This window comes from Pseudophryne corroboree, chromosome 3 (genome assembly GCF_028390025.1).
Source record: "Pseudophryne corroboree isolate aPseCor3 chromosome 3, aPseCor3.hap2, whole genome shotgun sequence".
In the NCBI taxonomy this organism is placed as follows: Eukaryota; Metazoa; Chordata; class Amphibia; order Anura; family Myobatrachidae; genus Pseudophryne; species Pseudophryne corroboree.
The window spans coordinates 405,406,814-405,425,388 of record NC_086446.1 but is presented as its reverse complement, the minus strand read 5'-3'; the positions used below and the strand labels follow the sequence as shown (position 1 = coordinate 405,425,388).

General features: G+C 48.7%; 1 protein-coding gene across 6 annotated transcripts in view; it reads right to left on the bottom strand.

The window, feature by feature from the left end:
* The window catches only part of RBM39 (RNA binding motif protein 39), a 146,552-nt gene that overhangs the window by 65,586 nt on the left and 62,391 nt on the right, over positions 1-18,575 (bottom strand). For 5 of the 6 annotated variants that reach the window (XM_063960163.1, XM_063960157.1, XM_063960159.1 and 2 more), the window contains 4 exons: positions 5,851-5,916; positions 4,467-4,520; positions 3,782-3,899; positions 3,504-3,656 (listed from right to left, as the gene is read on the bottom strand). In XM_063960163.1, the coding sequence (XP_063816233.1) occupies positions 3,504-3,656; positions 3,782-3,899; positions 4,467-4,520; positions 5,851-5,916 (391 nt within the window). The remainder of the gene's footprint in view (positions 1-3,503; positions 3,657-3,781; positions 3,900-4,466; positions 4,521-5,850; positions 5,917-18,575) is intronic. The other variant, XM_063960158.1, reaches the window with a different exon arrangement.

Here is an 18,575-nt window from a genome sequence, read left to right as displayed (position 1 = left end):
TATAGGGTAGACTCTCCACACTTTTCCTGGATTCCGCGTCCGCAGACCATTGGCGCAGCCAGAGACCCCTGCGAGTAGAGACTGACATGGAGGAGATCCCCGCAGCCATGGAACCCAGGTCCTTCATGGAGTCTACCAGGAACCCTGCATGTTACGCAAAAACAAAATCAACGTCCCCTTTATCCATCGCAGTCAAATCCTCCTGCAGAGCGTTTGACCACTTGGCTATAGCTTTAGAAATCCATGCACAGGCAATAGTAAGCCGCAGTATAGCCCCTGAAGCAGTGTATATGGATTTGAGCGTAGCATCCACTTGGCGATCAGCCGGGTTCTTCAACACGGTAGATCCCGGGACTGGCAATACCACCTGTTTTGACAGCCTGGAGACAGAGCGTCAACTATAGGCGGGGACTCCCATTTTTTTTTTCCTATAGTCTTCCGGGAAGGGAAAAGCAACCAGGACCCTTTTAGGGATCTGGGATTTTTTTCTCCGGGTTTTCCCAGGCTTTTTTCAAATATAGCATTTAATTCCTTCGATGCCGGGAAGGTGAGAGGGGCTTTCTTACTGTCCGTGAAAAAGGCCTCCACAACCTGCTCAGGAGGTGTGTCAGAAATACATAACACATCCCGCATGGCCTCAATCAACTGCACCCCCTTAGCAAGTGATGCCGTCCCCCTCGACACATCCCCATCACCATCTGCTGTGTCAGAATCGGTATCCGTGTCATCCTGTATCATTTGGGCAAGAGCACATTTGTGAGAATGTACCGCAGGGGGACCCGAGGGAGCAGTATCAGACCATACTGCCATAGAGGATTGCAACACCTGAGTTGCAAGAGCAGTCCTTGCAACCCCTTCAGAAATCCGAGAAATAGCCCCCCTAAGAGAGGTTAACCACTTCGGTTCTCTAGCTGGGATCGGTGCTACAACAGTGCAATCCAGATTACATGGGATGGGATCTTCCCGAGAAGATAAATCCTCTGCAGCATATGAGAAAGTTTCTAGACATGTTTGCTTGTACACCCCACATACACACAGGGTACAGGACAGAGTTCCCCCCCCCCCCCCCAAGAAACAGATTGGAGCAAACCCACACACAGTGCTATATAGGTATAGGGAGACCCTTAACCAGCGCTGACCGTGTCCCTTAATAGGTGACAGTCTTACACAGCCTCCCCTCCCTTCTACAACCCCCTGGTACCGTACAGATAGCTGGAGTTGCTCTGGAGGGACTGCTCTTCCACTGGCAGCATGTCTGCAGGCAGGAAAATGGCGCTGAACGCTGCTGGGACCGCTGAGGAAAAGCTCCGCCCCCTTAATGGCACCGTCTTCCCACTCTTCTAAGATTATACTGGCCTGAGGATTTTTCTTGCTGGCTGAGATCCGCAGATCCCGACAGGCTTTCTGGTCAGTGTAGGCCCCTCACAGCGCCGCACCTAAGTACCGCTGAGCCTCCCCCGGAGCACAGTTAGTACTGCGCGCCTACCCTGTATCCGCCATCTTCACTCCGGCCCCCCGCTTACTAGGGAGGGGGGAGGGGAGTCGGTGATTCACTCGACACAAACTTCAGCTCTGCAAGGGGGTGGCTGCATGCTGCTGGGGTTAGCATTTACCTGCAGCGGGGTGCGATCTATCCCCTCTGGAGCTCAGTGTCCAGTCAGCGTAGACAGTGGCTCAGACCCCGCAGGGCGGACACTGCTCCCCCCCTCCCCTCAATCCCTTGATGCAGGGAGGCTGTTGCCAGCAGCCTCCTTGTAAAATAAAAACTCTAAAATAAACTTTTACTAAGAAAGCTCTGTAGAGCTCCCCTAGCTGTGACCGGCTCCTCCGGGCACATTTTCTAAACTGAGTCTGGTAGGAGGGGTATAGAGGGAGGAGCCAGCCCACACTATTGAACTCTTAAAGTGCCAATGGCTCCTGGTGGACCTGTCTATACCCCATGGTACTAATATGGACCCCAGCATCCTCTAGGATGCAAGAGAAATCTGGGATATCATTCCCTGTAAAGAATCCACCAATGGGGTGTTCGGATTCAGAAGGCTGAGATAGCACATTGCAGTCCTGAGTACATGGAATAGACTCTTCAGGAGAAGATAAACACTCTGCAGCACAGGACACAGAGTCCTTAGACATGGTAATGTGGGACATACACAGGAAAATGTCAGATAGTTTCCCCCCAGAGTACCTTCAGAGTCTCACAGTGTATAAGGAGCCAGCCACATAGTGCCCTTGTAGGCAGTTACTGTATGATTAAAGCCCGGCGCTAACTACCCTTAATAGGGTAATCAGTACTAGATTACACTACCCTCCCCCCTTTCTATAACACCCTGGTACCACAGAAGTATAGCTGGAGTGATGTGGAGGGCAGCACTCCCTGTCAGCATCTCTTTCCTATGATCTGCAGGGAGAAAATGGCGCTGGCGAGTGCTGGGTCCGCTCTGAGGAAGCCCCACCCCTTGTAACGGCACGCGGCTTCCCGCAGTAAATTGTTTAAACTGGCCTGAGGTTTTTCACTGCTAACAGCGGGATTAGCCCCTGTTCGCTGTATGACCAGTGTAGGGTATTCTGTGCTGGCTCAGGACGCACCTCAAAGCTCCTACAGTGTTACTGTAGCTGAGCCGTCCCGGAGCGCAGACTGTCAGAGCTGCGCTCCCACCCTTGTGCCGCCATACCCGCCGACGACCCGCTTACCGGGACGCCGACGCTGTACTCACCACTCTTCCTACTTCTGGCTGTTAGGGGGTGGCAGCCATGCTGCAGGAGTGAGCGGTCGCCTCGAGAGCATGCGATCAACACCCTCAGGAGCTCAGTGTCCTGTCAGCGGAGTAGAGGACCATTAAGTCTTCAAGAAGTTGGGTACAAAAACGATTGCGGTCAGATATGGCGTTTTCTGACTAATAGGAACGACATACCGGCCAGATTGTTCAGTGTGTATGCTGAACCTGCGCACTCCCGCATGCAATAATTTCTGGTAAGCCGTGCTGTACAGCCAACCGGACGATAACGCATGCAGCGCCGTGCAGTGTAACGAAGGACGGAACGAGAGGACGTTCCATCCTTCATTATACTGTTCTGGTGTGTACCTCGTATATGATATGTCGGCCCGTCATCTGGCATATTGTCCACGTACACGTGGTTCGAATGTGTACCCAGCCTAAGACATAAGCTTCACCTGTACAGATATATTTTGACCCAATATAAGGGTATGCAGTGAATATACCGCCTGTTGGGATGCCAGCATTCAGTATCCTGACGCCAGAATCCAGACAGACAACTAAATGCCGGCGGTCGGAATCCCAACCGCAGCCCCATATTCCCACTCGAGTGGTGGTTTCAAGCCACCACCCAAGTGGGAATACAGCCTGTGGCAAGCCCGTGAGGGGACGCTCTGCCGGTATACTGACAGCCAGCATCCCAACAGCAGGTATATAGTGTGTATTCAGATATAAAGACATATAGCAACAAAAAAAAAAGGAAAAAATCTAAATGGTCAAAACACTTACCTGGGAAGCCTGAACAATAATAGGAACACCCAAAACTCTCTGTCCTGTTAGACCAATTGCCAGAGGTACTGAGCTAACATCAACAAATTCCACATATGCTATGCCTTTGGAACGCCTGGAATTTCTGTCTGAAATCATCCTCACATCACGAACCTAAGAAAATGAATTTGTTAGCGCATCTTAATAGAAATAAGCAAATGAACATGAAAACGCCAACAATGTGTTAAACCGCAAAACCTAATTTGTAGAAAGATATGGAAAAAGTTAATACACTTTACCTTTCCAACTGTGGAAAAAAATTCTTCGAGGTCCCTTGGTCGAATCCTTGCTGCCAGTTGCATACAAAACACAGTACGTGCATCTCTTTCTTCTGGTGTCAGATTATCAATTGGTTCTCTGAAAGAGGGAACAATAAAGTTCTTAGTCAAAATGACAAAAAAAAAAACCAACAAAAAAAAACCCCCATCAATTAACACAGACGTAAGCAGCACTATAAACAGAAGCACCCAGGTCTTTTGGCACTGACTGAGTGACTGACCCCTGACTAGGGAATGTAGAGTGTGGGAAGCAAAGGATAAACTGACAATTACTTCAAGTGCACAAGCTCCTAGAGGCACCCTCTTTATCCCACGATTCCGGTGGCCACCAACTAATGCAAGATAAGCATTATTTCATACCCAATCCTTAAAAATAAAAAAAAATAAAAAAATCAAAGCTGAAGTGAAATGTATGGAAGGAACGCCGTAAATTTTATTGAATCATAGCATCTGTGATCTTACACTGGAAACTTCTATAGGGAAAAAAAAAAAAACTAAAAAAACAGAGTAAATACACAAAGACAAGAAATAAAAGTACTATGGAATCGCAAATACAGAACGCATTTCCTCTACAGAACCTACATAGTGAGACTATGCATGGGAAAAATAAATACAGATTCCAGAGTGTGTACAGTTGTTTATTTACCTGACAGGGCTTTTCTCTCTCTTTTGTGGACTTCTGCTCTTTGAATGACGCCTGCTACAAAAAAAAAAAAATATAATTTTAAAGGTTACACAATTTAAAGAAAACAATAGTATCCTACATGGAGCCAATACATCAAATAACTGCGCCAGTAAAAGCCAAATTCTATGATAGCTAAGCAGATAATAGTCACAAGACAATATGGGGAAAGTACAGAACTTGCATACCGCCTGAGCTGTAGCAGAATACCAGCGAGCAGTAAAGACGGACGACTGTAAAGGCCCATACATATTTGCCGATAAAATGAGCAACGTCACTCATTTTCCCCCTTTCTGAGCGACGTCGTTCATTTATCGTAAAGTATGTATGTCGCCAGCGAGGAACAATGTGTGGCCCAGTGGGTCGGCAACGATCGCTGTCGGCAGTGCATGCAAGCGCAAACTGGACTGTCGCCCAGGAGCTGCATGCACAGCCAGCTGCTGTGTGACATCACTGAGCGATATGAGTGGTCATATCGCTCAGTGTGTACGGGCATCCACTGAACGCCCTGCCAGGAGGTGAAACTCAGAGCGACATCGTCAAGTGTGTATGGGCCTTAACACATCAAAGCTCATTAGGGGAAGGGGCGCAGAAGTAGCCATATGGCATCATATGCAGCCAGTGGTATCAGTTTGGATGGTCGACCATGTTATGGTCGACGGTCATTAGGTCGACATTAACATGGTCGAAACATGACAGGTTGACATGAAAATGTCGACATGGCTTTTTTGTAAAAAAAAACCTAAGATTTTTTAGATGCATCATACTTTACCATCTACATGGACTACGATTGGGAATGGTAACCTGTGCAGAGCGCAGTGAGACACCCTGCCCGCAGCATAGCGTGCCATGCAAGGGGACGTGGTACACTAATTGGGGTTCATGGTCATGTTACGGAAAAAACAACACCAAAAACTGTTCAAAAATACATGTCAACTTTTCATGTGTCGACCATTAGTCCATGTCAACCAATATTGGTCGACCTAACGACTGTCGGCCTTAACACGGTCGACCATTCATACCGGAACCGCAGCCAGTATAGGATATTTTGAGAAGGTATCAAAGAAATATTAAACTAAGGCTGCATCTTCAACCCAAGCGACAGGCCAGGCACCATTGGACCAAGGGGAAAGGGAACTTAAATTTGAGCAAAGCTCTTCCAGTATAGAGGCCTGAGCTAAGAGGTTATACGAGGCCCAGAAGCCATGCACCTTTTAATGTAACTAGCATTCCAATGTCATCACGGCTGAATAAAATCATTATTTCAGTTTCTGTTTATTGGTCCTTTAATTTGTTCGTAATTGTAAAAGATAAAAAAAAAAACCCACACAACCACGTGTTTACAAACCTTAGTTTCACGTTGTGAGGAACTCCCATCTTCCCACGCATGGAACTGCCAAATTTTGGTCCAGAACTAAAAAATAATAATAAAAAAAAAAAAAAGTTTAATTGTTCAGTCGGTGAATGCTTTCCAGGTGGTAGGTCAACATGGATTAGGTCGACAGTCAATAGGTCAACCACTATTGGTCGACGTGGGACAGGCAAACATGACTTTATATTTTTCTTTTTCATCCACTAGGGGTCACTGGAGTACTCTTGGGATATGGACGGTTTCCGTAGAAACAAGGCACTGAATATTAAAATTTAGAACTCTCCTCCCCTCCATATCCCAGAGTACCTCAGTGTTTTTTCTGTGCTTCTCGTAGCAACAGGGCTTGTGTGGAGCTTAACCACACTACTTTGAATATTTTTATTTTTCAATTTTTCTTCTTCTACTTTTACATTTTTTGCTCACAGCACATCCCTTCCCAGTTTCGGGATAGTGCCGCTGCACGGAGCAGCGCATGGCGTGTCGGTCCTCACAAAGAGCACCCTCACAGCCACACGCAGCTTATTCCCTGACTGCTGCTACAGCTGGACGGAGCTTACAGATAGAAGCCCCGTCACAGCCTTCGCCTCTAGAGTCAGGTATGCTTGGGGTACGGGGACACTGTTCACTGACGCCGCTCTCACTGCGCCCGCCTCTCCTGACAGGCCGCCCCGGTAACCGCTCCGAGCAGTGCCGCCTCCACCCGCCGGCCGCCGCGCTCACCCGCCGCTCGCTCCCACCGGCCGCCGCTGTAGGACCGCGCTCCATTACAGCGCTCCCCGGCTCCCTGCACCCTGATTACGCTGGGAGTGAGATACCCGCGCCCCGGTAATTCCCGCTCAGACAGCGGTACACGGGGGAGGGAGCAGAAGGGGGAGACGACATTAGCGGAGGGCTGCATAAGGGGGGTGACATTGATGAAATAGGCTGTTAAGCCTATATTACAGGGTTGGCTGCACTTGTTACATATACCCTGCACTGTGAGGCATGGTTGCATAATGAGTAAGGCACCGGCAAAACCAAAAAAGCACTGCCATGTCTGTGATGGTTCTACCACATGCGCAGTATGTTTTGTGGATTCAGCTACGAATACTATTCTCTGCTCCGCTGTCTAAGCCGGTTTCATCCCCGGACCCTCCATGGGCTATGCTAGCAGATGTCATGGCTGGAATGCAATCAGAATTGCCCGCCGCTCGACAGGAGCGGGAAGCGGCAAGATCCTAGTCTAGGGTGAGACCACTATGACTACCGGAGAGGTCTCAGCCTTGCCAACAGTCTAAGTCCATTTTGGGTAGCAGGGATAAATTTACTTTGTCTTATGATTTACCAGTTCCTGCTATGTTACAGTCTGATGATTCTATGCCAGACCTCACTTCGCAAGATGACGGTGAGGAGGGCGTAGTAGACCAGCAGTCCGATAGTGAAGATTTTGACAGCCCAGGCATTGATAATCTCATCAGAGCGGTGCGTCAGTCTCTGAGGTTTACAGAATCTGAGGAGCCTCTGACAAATGATGAAGTCGTCTTTGCTAAACGACAGAGGACTCATGTGTTTTCCGGTTTCGGAATCTCTTAATAAGATGTTACTGGAAACACGAAAGAATCCGGATAAACTGTTTTCTATACCTCGCAGATTTAAGTCTAGTCACCCGTTTCCGGAGTCTGTGACAGCTACATGGGAGAATCCGCCATTGGTGGATTCGTCTGTGTCTAAACTTACAAAGAAAGTAACCATACCAGTACCAACGGCTACTACGCTTAAAGACCCTTCAGACCGTAAAATTGAAGCTATGCTAAAATCCATATATATAGCAGCAGGAGTGTTGCTTAGACCTGGGTTGGTTGGCATTTGGGTAACTAAGGCGCTCATGGTATGGATAACAGAACTCAAGTCTGCCCTACATGACGATTACCTTATACTTCTTGCTGATCAAATCTGGGAAGCTGCTGATTATCTATGTACAGCTTCTACTGACGTCTGTCAGCTCACTTCTCGCCTTTCATCGTCGCTAGTTGCAGCACGACGAGCACTCTGGCTGCGCTCTTGGCAAGTGGAGGTCAAAAGAGGTATAGAGGCGTTACCTTACGGTGGCGAGAAGTTGTTTGGTCCTGAATTGGACAAATGGATTGCTGAGGCCACGGGTGGTAAGTCTGTTTTCTTACCATTGCCTCCAACGGCGGAAATACTCGGGGCCCGGCGTTCAAATCCTTTCGGCCTCAGCCCTTTCGAGGCCGTGGTAGGGGACCAGCCACGGCCGGTAGACGAGGTCGAGGGCGTGGTTTCCAACAAACCAACGCCAGTCGTCAAGACGCTAAGGTCACCGACAAGCCAGTGGCATGACGGACTCCCGGCCCATCTTGGATCTCCAGTTGTGGGAGCACGCCTTCAGACGTTCCATTTGGCGTGGTTCCAGACGTCCACAGATGGGTGGCTCCGCAATTTAGTGCTCAAAGGTTACAAAATAGAGTTCGACTGTCTCCCGCCACTGCGGTTTTTCAAGACAGGACTGCCTGTGTCGGACGACAAACGGGCGGTTCTGCAACTTGCCATTCAGTCTCTGCTGGAGTCAGCAGTTTTGATTCCGGTCCCTGTACACCAACAGGGGCAGGGTTATTATTCCAGTCTGTTTGTGGTACCAAAGCCGGATGGCTCGGTCAGGCCAATATTGAACTTAAAGGGCCTCAATCAGTACGTCACTTACTACAGATTCAAGATGGAATCTCTGCGGTCGGTAATTGCAGGTTTAGAGCAACAGGAATTCATGATTGTGCTGGATCTCAAAGATGCGTATTTACACATTCCGATTTGGCCACCTCATCAGAGGTTCTTGCGGTTTGCAATCCGGCAGAACCATTACCAGTTTCAGGCTCTACAGTTTGGCCTCTCGTCAGCGCCTCGGGTATTCACCAAAGTGATGTCTGTGATGATAGCTCATCTCAGATCCCTGGGAGTGATAATAGTTCCGTACTTGGACGATCTGCTCATCAAAGCTCCGTCTCAACAGATGCTCCTCCAACATGCGTTGCTAACGTACGATGTCCTAGTTCAGCACGGTTGGATTGTCAACTTCAAGAAATCACATCTGATTCCAACGACTGCAATTCCTAGGTATGATTCTCGATACGGTAAATCAAAGAATTTACCTACCAGAACAGATCATTCGTCATCTGGTTCGATAGGTGCTCAAGCCACGCACAGTCTCGGTACATTTGTGCATTCGCCTCTTAGGCACAATGGTGGCGGCTTTCGAATCGCTTCAGTTCGGGAGACTTCACTCGCGTCCTTTTCAACTGGATGTGGCCGGGCTCGCATCTGCAGATTCACCACAGAGTGCGGTTGTCGCCATGGGCCAGGGTATCTCTACTCTGGTGGCTCAATGTACACAATCTGACCGCAGGGAAACGGTTCAGCGCCAGGAATTGGATAATTCTAACGACGGACGCGAGTCTCAGAGGTTGGGGAGCTGTAGTTCAAAATTGTCAGCTCCAGGGTCTCTGGGCGGCTCACGAAAGATTGCGGTCTATAAATGTCCTGAAACTCCGCGCAATTTACAATGCGCTACGACAAGCAGTGCACATTCTTCGGTCTCAGCCTGTCCAGGTGCAGTCGGACAATGCAACGGCGGTCGCATACATCAACAAACAAGGAGGAACGAGAAGCCGCATGGCAATGCGAGAAGTAGCTCGAATCCTCAATTGGGCCGAGCGTCACCAAGTGATGTTGTCGGCAGTGTTCATTCCGGGAGTGGACAACTGGGAGGCGGATTATCTCAGCCTTCGGGATTTTCATCCAGGAGAATGGGCATTACATCCAGAAGTGTTTCACATGTTGGCCCAGAGGTGGGGTTACCCTCAAGTGGACCTGATGGCATCTCGCCACAATCACCAAACGCCCCAGTATGTGTCCAGAACGCGAGATCCAAAGGCAGTGGCGGTGGATGCTCTCACCGTCGCGTGGCCGTACAGCCTCGTGTACCTGTTTCCACCGTTTCCGCTGCTCCCGCTGTTGCTAAAACGGATCAAAAGAGAGTCCGTCACAGTCATACTAGTGGCGCCTCATTGGCCTCGAAGAGCTTGGTTCTCGGATCTCCGAGGACTACTCGCAGACGAGCCTTGGCCGCTCCCACTTCGTCCGGACCTGTTACAACAGGGTCCGTTCCTTTACCCCGATTTAGCGCGGCTGCGTTTGACGGGGTGGCTGTTGAGACCGCCCTCTTAAGAAGAGAGGGCATTCCAGAATCGGTTATACCAAGCATGTTACGTGCTAGGAAGCCAGTTATGGCAGCTCATTATTACAGAATTTGGCGTGCCTATATAGGTTGGTGTGAGGATCGGAAGTTTCAGACATCATCTTTCCAGTTATCCCGTCTTTTGTTATTTCTACAGACGGGGTTAGATGGAGGACTGCGTTTATCTACACTAAAGGTGCAGGTATCTGCTTTGTCAATTTACTTTCAAAGACGATTGGCTATCGCCGTCTGTACACACTTTTCTGCAAGGTGTCCTCAGAGTACAGCCTCCATTCATTCCACCTACAGCGCCATGGGACTTGAATCTGGTTTTAGATTTCTTACAGTCTTCATATTTTGAACCCTTACACCAAGTGGATATTAAGTTTCTCACTTGGAAAACAATTTTCCTACTAGCCTTGGCTTCGGCAAGGCGTGTTTCCGATTTGGGTGCCTTGTCATGCAAGCCACCGTATTTGGTGTTTCATGATGACAGAGCGGAACTTCGGACGAATCCCGCTTTCCTACCAAAGGTAGTGTCATCCTTTCACATCAATCAACCAATAGTAGATCCTGTGTTGACAGGAAATTCTGGAACCTTGGATGTGGTACGCGCATTACGCGTTTATGTGTCCCGAACGTCTACAGTTCGTAAGACAGATACGTTGTTTGTTCTGTAGGATGCTGCCAAGATGGGTTGGCCAGCTTCTAAGCAAACCTTATCCAGATGGATTAAACTGACCATACGTCAGGCTTACCTTCATGCTAGGTTACAGCCGCCTACATCAGTAACAGCTCATTCCACACGTTCTGTGGGAACTTCATGGGCAGCTGGTCGTGGGGCTTCTACGATGCAAATTTGCCGTGCGGCTACCTGGTCATCAGTGCACACGTTTGTGCGCTTTTACAAGTTTGATACGTTTACGGCATCAGCATCTAGCTTTGGCCGCCTAGTGTTACAGGTGCCAAACTGCTCTCCCGCCCACGGGGGAAGCTTTGGTACGTCCGAAGAGTACTCCAGTGACCCCTAGTCGATGAAAAAGAAAATAGGATTTTGGTACTTACCAGGTAAATCCTTTTCTTTGAATCCATAGGGGGCACTGGACGCCCACCCAGAGCAGTTTTACCTAGTTTGCGGTAAGTTCAGGGAATCGTATGGTAACACATTCTCACCGACTGGTTCAAGTTTCAAGTTCTATCGGTTATTGTGCCAACTGTTTAGTTGTCAGTCACGTTATGTGTCAACTTTATTGTTGTCCGTTCTGTTACATGTAATTCTCCATTGTCAACCTCTCTATCGCTCCTGTTCGGCTCAGTAAAAAACACTGAGATACTCTGGGATATGGAGGGGAGGAGAGTTCTAATTTTTAATATTCAGTGCCTTGTTCCTGCGGAAACCGTCCATATCCCAAGAGTACTCCAGTGCCCCCTATGGATTAAATGAAAAGGATTTACCTGGTAAGTACCAAAATCCTATTATTTTTACATATCTTACCATCCATGTGGACTACGATTGGGAATAGTAAACTGTGCAAAGCGCAGCGGTAACGGAGCATGGTGAGCAAATAGAGCAATGCAAGGGGACGTGGTGCACTAATTGGGGTTCCTGATCATGTTACGCAAAAAAAAATAAAAATTTAAATGTCATGTCGACCTGTCACGCGTTGACCTTTTTCCTCCATCGACCAATAGTGGTCGACATAATCCATGTCGATACATAACCCTGTGAATACCTAAAATCGGTACATTATGACCCTTTCAAAGAAAGCCAACACTAATTATTTTAAACAATTAAGTCAGGATAGAAAAAGGCTACTCGTATCTTTCTCAAGTGTGTACAGATGGAGCCACACTAATCGTGGCTCCACGTGCGACTGAGTGCGCCCAGCAAGCAGACTTCCAGGCACAAATGGGAGATGCTTGCATCGTAGACGCGCACGTGCCCCAAAGTGAATGGGAGCATTTGTGCGCTCGGCGGCGTGCCTAGGCCAGGCGCCCCCATCTATGATGTAGCCACGCTCAATAAGCGTGGCTCCATCTGTATGCAAACATTTGAAGTCTGTTAGGATCAGAAATGTAGGGGGTTTTTCTCTTCCTGGAATATTATTTTTTTTCCCCTCTTGGTTGCCATGGCTAGAAGGGAAGGACAAATCTAGAAGTCATCCATCCGCAATAGATGCCCTGCTTTCCAGAGCAGTGATATGAAAAAAAAGGGAGGGTACATGTACAATGTTGCACTCACACGGATGTATTAGAAATAAAGTTCAAATTATGAAATATTCCTCAATGCTTGAAAATATGTATTTGAAAAAATAAAATAAAAATAAAAATGTATGCACAGCTGGCTCCTCCCCCTTTACGCCCTCCAACCCCTCCAGTTTGGGAAATTTAGAGAGAGAAGAGGGAACATGAAAAACCAAATCCATACGGGAAGGAACTAAACACTAACACGTCAAACAGCAACTAAGAACTATGAACATGATAATCAAACTGAACACACAGGCCGACAGCACAGAGTCGGGCGTCTAGCGTCTCCAAGTGGATTCAGAGAATTGGATTATCTGTATTTTTTTTTTTATTACATTGTGCTACCTCCGGTCTGCATCCTTCACACCCCAGCTGTCTAAGATCTCTAGTGTCCCCAAGTGGATGCAGAGAAATGGATTTAAATCGGAAAATAAGAATTTACTTACCGATAATTCTATTTCTCGTAGTCCGTAGCGGATGCTGGGGACTCCGTAAAGACCATGGGGAATAGCGGCTCCGCAGGAGACTGGGCACAAAAGTAAAGCTTTAGAACTACCTGGTGTGCACTGGCTCCTCCCCCTATGACCCTCCTCCAAGCCTCAGTTAGGATACTGTGCCCGGACGAGCGTACACAATAAGGAAGGATTTTGAATCCCGGGTAAGACTCATACCAGCCACACCAATCACACCGTACAACTCGTGATCTAAACCCAGTTAACAGCATGATAACAGAGGAGCCTCTAGAAAAGATGGCTCACTACAGCAATAACCCGATTTTTTGGTAACAATAACTATGTACCAGTATTGCAGACAATCCGCACTTGGGATGGGCGCCCAGCATCCACTACGGACTACGAGAAATAGAATTATCGGTAAGTAAATTCTTATTTTCTCTAACGTCCTAAGTGGATGCTGGGGACTCCGTAAGGACCATGGGAATTATACCAAAGCTCCCAAACGGGCGGGAGAGTGCGGATGACTCTGCAGCACCAAATGAGAGAACTCCAGGTCCTCCTCAGCCAGGGTATCAATTTTGTAGAATTTTACAAACTTATTTGCTCCTGACCAAGTAGCTGCTCGGCAAAGTTGTAAAGCCGAGACCCCTCGGGCAGCCGCCCAAGATGAGCCCATCTTCCTTGTGGAGTGGGCATTTACAGATTTTTGGCTGTGGCAGGCCTGCCACAGAATGTGCAAGCTGAATTGTACTACAAATCCAACGAGCAATAGTCTGCTTAGAAGCAGGAGCACCCAGCTTGTTGGGTGCATACAGGATAAACAGCGAGTCAGATTTTCTGACTCCAGCCGTCCTGGAAACATATATTTTCAGGGCCCTGACAACGTCTAGCAACTTGGAGTCCTCCAAGTCCCTAGTAGCCGCAGGCACCACAATAGGTTGGTTCAGGTGAAACGCTGAAACCACCTTAGGGAGAAACTGAGGACGAGTCCTCAATTCCGCCCTGTCCGAATGGAAAATCAGATAAGGGCTTTTACAGGATAAAGCCGCCAATTCTGACACGCGCCTGGCCCAGGCCAGGGCCAACAGCATGACCACTTTCCATGTGAGATATTTTAACTCCACAGATTTAAGTGGTTTAAACCAATGTGACTTTTGGAACCCAAAAACTACATTGAGATCCCAAGGTGCCACTGGAGGCACAAAAGGAGGCTGTATATGCAGTACCCCTTTTACAACGTCTGAACTTCAGGGACTGAAGCTAGATCTTTTTGGAAGAAAATTGACAGGGCCGAAATTTGAACCTTAATGGACCCCAATTTCAGGCCCATAGACACTCCTGTTTGCAGGAAATGTAGGAATCGACCCAGTTGAATTTCCTCCGTCGGGCCTTACTGGCCTCGCACCACGCAACATATTTTCGCCAAATGCGGTGATAATGTTTTGCGGTTACATCCTTCCTGGCTTTGATCAGGATAGGGATGACTTCACCTGGAATGCCTTTTTTCCTTAAGGATCCGGCGTTCAACCGCCATGCCGTCAAACGCAGTCGCGGTAAGTCTTGGAACAGACAGGGTCCTTGCTGGAGCAGGTCCCTTCTTAGAGGTAGAGGCCACGGATCCTCCGTGAGCATCTCTTGAAGTTCCGGTTACCAAGTCCATCTTGGCCAATCCGGAGCCACGAATATAGTGCTTACTCCTCTCCATCTTATCAATCTCAGTACCTTGGGTATGAGAGGCAGATGAGGGAACACATACACTGACTGGTACACCCACGGTGTTACCAGAGCGTCTACAGCTATTGCCTGAGGGTCCCTTGACCTGGCGCAATACCTGTCGAGTTTTTCCCAACGGTTTATAATCATGTGGAAGACTTCTGGGTGAAGTCCCCACTCTCCCGGGTGGAGGTCGTGTCTGCTGAGGAAGTCTGCTTCCCAGTTGTCCACTCCCGGAATTGCTGACAGTGCTATCACATGATTTTCCGCCCAGCGAAGAATCCTTGCAGCTTCTGCCATTGCCCTCCTGCTTCTTGTGCCACCCTGTCTGTTTACGTGGGTGACTGCCGTGATGTTGTCCGACTGGATCAACACCGGCTGACCTTGAAGCAGAGGTCTTGCTAAGCTTAGAGCATTGTAAATGGCCCTTAGCTTCAGGATATTTATGTGAAGAGATGTCTCCAGGCTTGACCATAAGCCCTGGAAATTCCTTCCCTGTGTGACTGCTCCCCAGCCTCGCAGGCTGGCATCCGTGGTCACCAGGAGCCAGTCCTGAATGCCGAATCTGCAGCCCTCTAGAAGATGAGCACTCTGCAACCACCACAGGAGGGACACCCTTGTTCTTGGTGACAGGGTTATCCGCGGATGCATCTGAAGATGCGACCCGGACCATTTGTCCAGCAGGTCCCACTGGAAAGTTCTTGCGTGGAATCTGCCGAATGGGATTGCTTCGTAGGAAGCCACCATTTTACCCAGAACCCTTGTGCATTGATGCACTGAGACTTGGCTCGGTTTTAGGAGGTTCCTGACTAGCTCTGATAACTCCCTGGCTTTCTCCTCCGGGAGAAACACCTTTTTCTGGACTGTGTCCAGGATCATCCCTAGGAACAGAAGACGAGTCGTCGGAACCAGTTGCGATTTTGGAATATTGAGAATCCAATCGTGCTGCCGCAACACTACCCGAGATAGTGCTACACCGACCTCCAACTGTTCCCTGGATCTTACCCTTATCAGGGAATCGTCCAAGTAAGGGATAACTAAAATTCCCTTTCTTCGAAGGAATATCATCATTTCGGCCATTACCTTAGTAAAGACCCGGGGTGCCGTGGACCATCCATACGGCAGCGTCTGAACGGATAGTGACAGTTCTGTACCATAAACCTGAGGTACCCTTGGTGAGAAGGGTAAATTTGGACATGAAGGTAAGCATCCTTGATGTCCCGAGACATCATGTAGTCCCCTTCTTCCAGGTTCGCAATCACTGCTCTGAGTGACTCAATCTTGAATTTGAACCTCTGTATGTAAGTGTTCAAAGATTTTAGATTTAGAATCGGTCTCACCGAGCCGTCCGGCTTCGGTACCACAACCGTGTGGAATAATACCCCGTTCCCTGTTGCAGGAGGGGTACCTTGATTATCACCTGCTGGGAATACAGCTTGTGAATGGCTTCCAAAACTGCCTCCCTGTCAGAAGGAGACATCGGTAAAGCCGACTTTAGGAAACGGCGAGGGGGAGACGTCTCGAATTCCAATTTGTACCCCTGAGATATCACCTGAAGGATCCAGGGGTCTACTTGCGAGTGAGCCCACTGCGCGCTGAAATTCATTGAGACGGGCCCCCCACCGTGCCTGATTCTGCTTGTAAAGCCCCAGCGTCATACTGAGGGCTTGGCAGAGGCGGGAGAGGGTTTCTGTTCCTGGGAACTGGCTGATTTCTGCAGCCTTTTTCCTCTCCCTCTGTCACGGGGCAGAAATGAGGAACATTTTGCCCGCTTGTCTACGAAAAGACTGCGCCTGATAATACGGCGTCTTCTCATGTTGAGAGGCGACCTGGGGTACAAACGTGGATTTCCCAGCTGTTGCCGTGGCCACCAGGTCTGAAAGACCGACCCCAAATAACTCCTCCCCTTATTAAGGCAATACTTCCAAATGCCGTTTGGAATACGCATCACCTGACCACTGACGTGTCCATAACCCTCTACTGGTAGAAATGGACAACGCACTTAGACTTGATGCCAGTCGGCAAATATTCCGCTGTGCATCACGCATATATAGAAATGCATCTTTTAAATGCTCTATAGGCAAAAATATACTGTCCCTATCTAGGGTATCAATATTTTCAGTCAGGGAATCCGACCACGCCAACCCAGCACTGCACATCCAGGCTGAGGCGATTGCTGGTCGCAGTATAACACCAGTATGTGTGTAAATACATTTTTGGATACCCTCCTGCTTTCTATCAGCAGGATCCTTAAGGGCGGCCATCTCAGGAGAGGGTAGAGCCCTTACAAGCGTGTGAGCGCTTTATCCACCCTAGGGGGTGTTTCCCAACGCACCCTAACCTCTGGCGGGAAAGGATATAATGCCAATAACATTTTAGAAATTATCAGTTATCATCGGGGGAAACCCACGCATCATCACACACCTCATTTAATTTCTCAGATTCAGGAAAACTACAGGTAGTTTTTCCTCACCGAACATAATACCCCTTTTTGGTGGTACTCGTATTATCAGAAATGTGTAAAACATTTTTCATTGCCTCAATCATGTAACGTGTGGCCCTACTGGAAGTCACATTTGTCTCTTCACCGTCGACACTGGAGTCAGTATCCGTGTCTATATCTGCCATCTGAGGTAACGGGCGCTTTATAGCCCCTGACGGCCTATGAGACGTCTGGACAGGCACAAGCTGAGTAGCCGGCTGTCTCATGTCAACCACTGTCTTTTATACAGAGCTGACACTGTCACGTAATTCCTTCCAACAGTTCATCCACTCAGGTGTCGACCCCCTAGGGGGTGACATCACTATTACAGGCAATCTGCTCCGTCTCCACATCATTTTTCTCCTCATACATGTCGACACAAACGTACCGACATACAGCACACACACAGGGAATGCTCTGATAGAGGACAGGACCCCACTAGCCCTTTGGGGAGACAGAGGGAGAGTTTGCCAGCACACACCAGAGCGCTATATATATATATATATATATACATATACACACACATGGATAACCTTATATAAGTGTTTTTCCCCTTATAGCTGCTGTTTTATTTAATACTGCGCGTAATTAGTGCCCCCCCTCTCTTTTTTTTAACCCTTTCTGTAGTGTAGTGACTGCAGGGGAGAGCCAGGGAGCTTCCCTCCAACGGAGCTGTGAGGGAAAATGGCGCCAGTGTGCTGAGATAGGCTCCGCCCCCTTATCGGCTGCCTTATCTCCCGTTTTTCTGTGTATTTTGGCAGGGGTTAAATGCATCCATATAGCCCAGGAGCTATATGTGATGCATTTTTTGCCATCCAAGGTGTTTTTATTGCGTCTCAGGGCGCCCCCCCCCCCCAGCGCCCTGCACCCTCAGTGACCGGAGTGTGAAGTGTGCTGAGAGCAATGGCGCACAGCTGCAGTGCTGTGCGCTACCTTGTTGAAGACAGGACGTCTTCTGCCGCCGATTTTCCGGACCTCTTCTGTCTTCTGGCTCTGTAAGGGGGCCGGCGGCGCGGCTCTGGGACCCATCCATGGCTGGGCCTGTGATCGTCCCTCTGGAGCTAATGTCCAGTAGCCTAAGAAGCCCAATCCACTCTGCACGCAGGTGAGTTCGCTTCTTCTCCCCTTAGTCCCTCGATGCAGTGAGCCTGTTGCCAGCAGGTCTCACTGAAAATAAACCTAAAACTAAACTTTTCACTAAGCAGCTCAGGAGAGCCACCTAGTGTGCACCCTTCTCGTTCGGGCACAAAAATCTAACTGAGGCTTGGAGGAGGGTCATAGTGGGGAGGAGCCAGAGCACACCAGGTAGTTCTAAAGCTTTACTTGTGCCCAGTCTCCTGCGGAGCCGCTATTCCCCATGGTCCTTACGGAGTCCCCAGCATCCACTTAGGACGTTAGAGAAAGTATCAAAATCCTCTCTTACAGCCACTAGGGGATACTGGAGATCTTAAGACAGCTGGGGACGTCCCAAAGATATTCCCATGGGCGGGAGTGCTGTCCGAAGCCTGCAGAACCAAACGTCCAAAACTTGCATCTCTAGATGCAAAGGTTTGAAACTTGTGGAACAGAGTGAACGTGT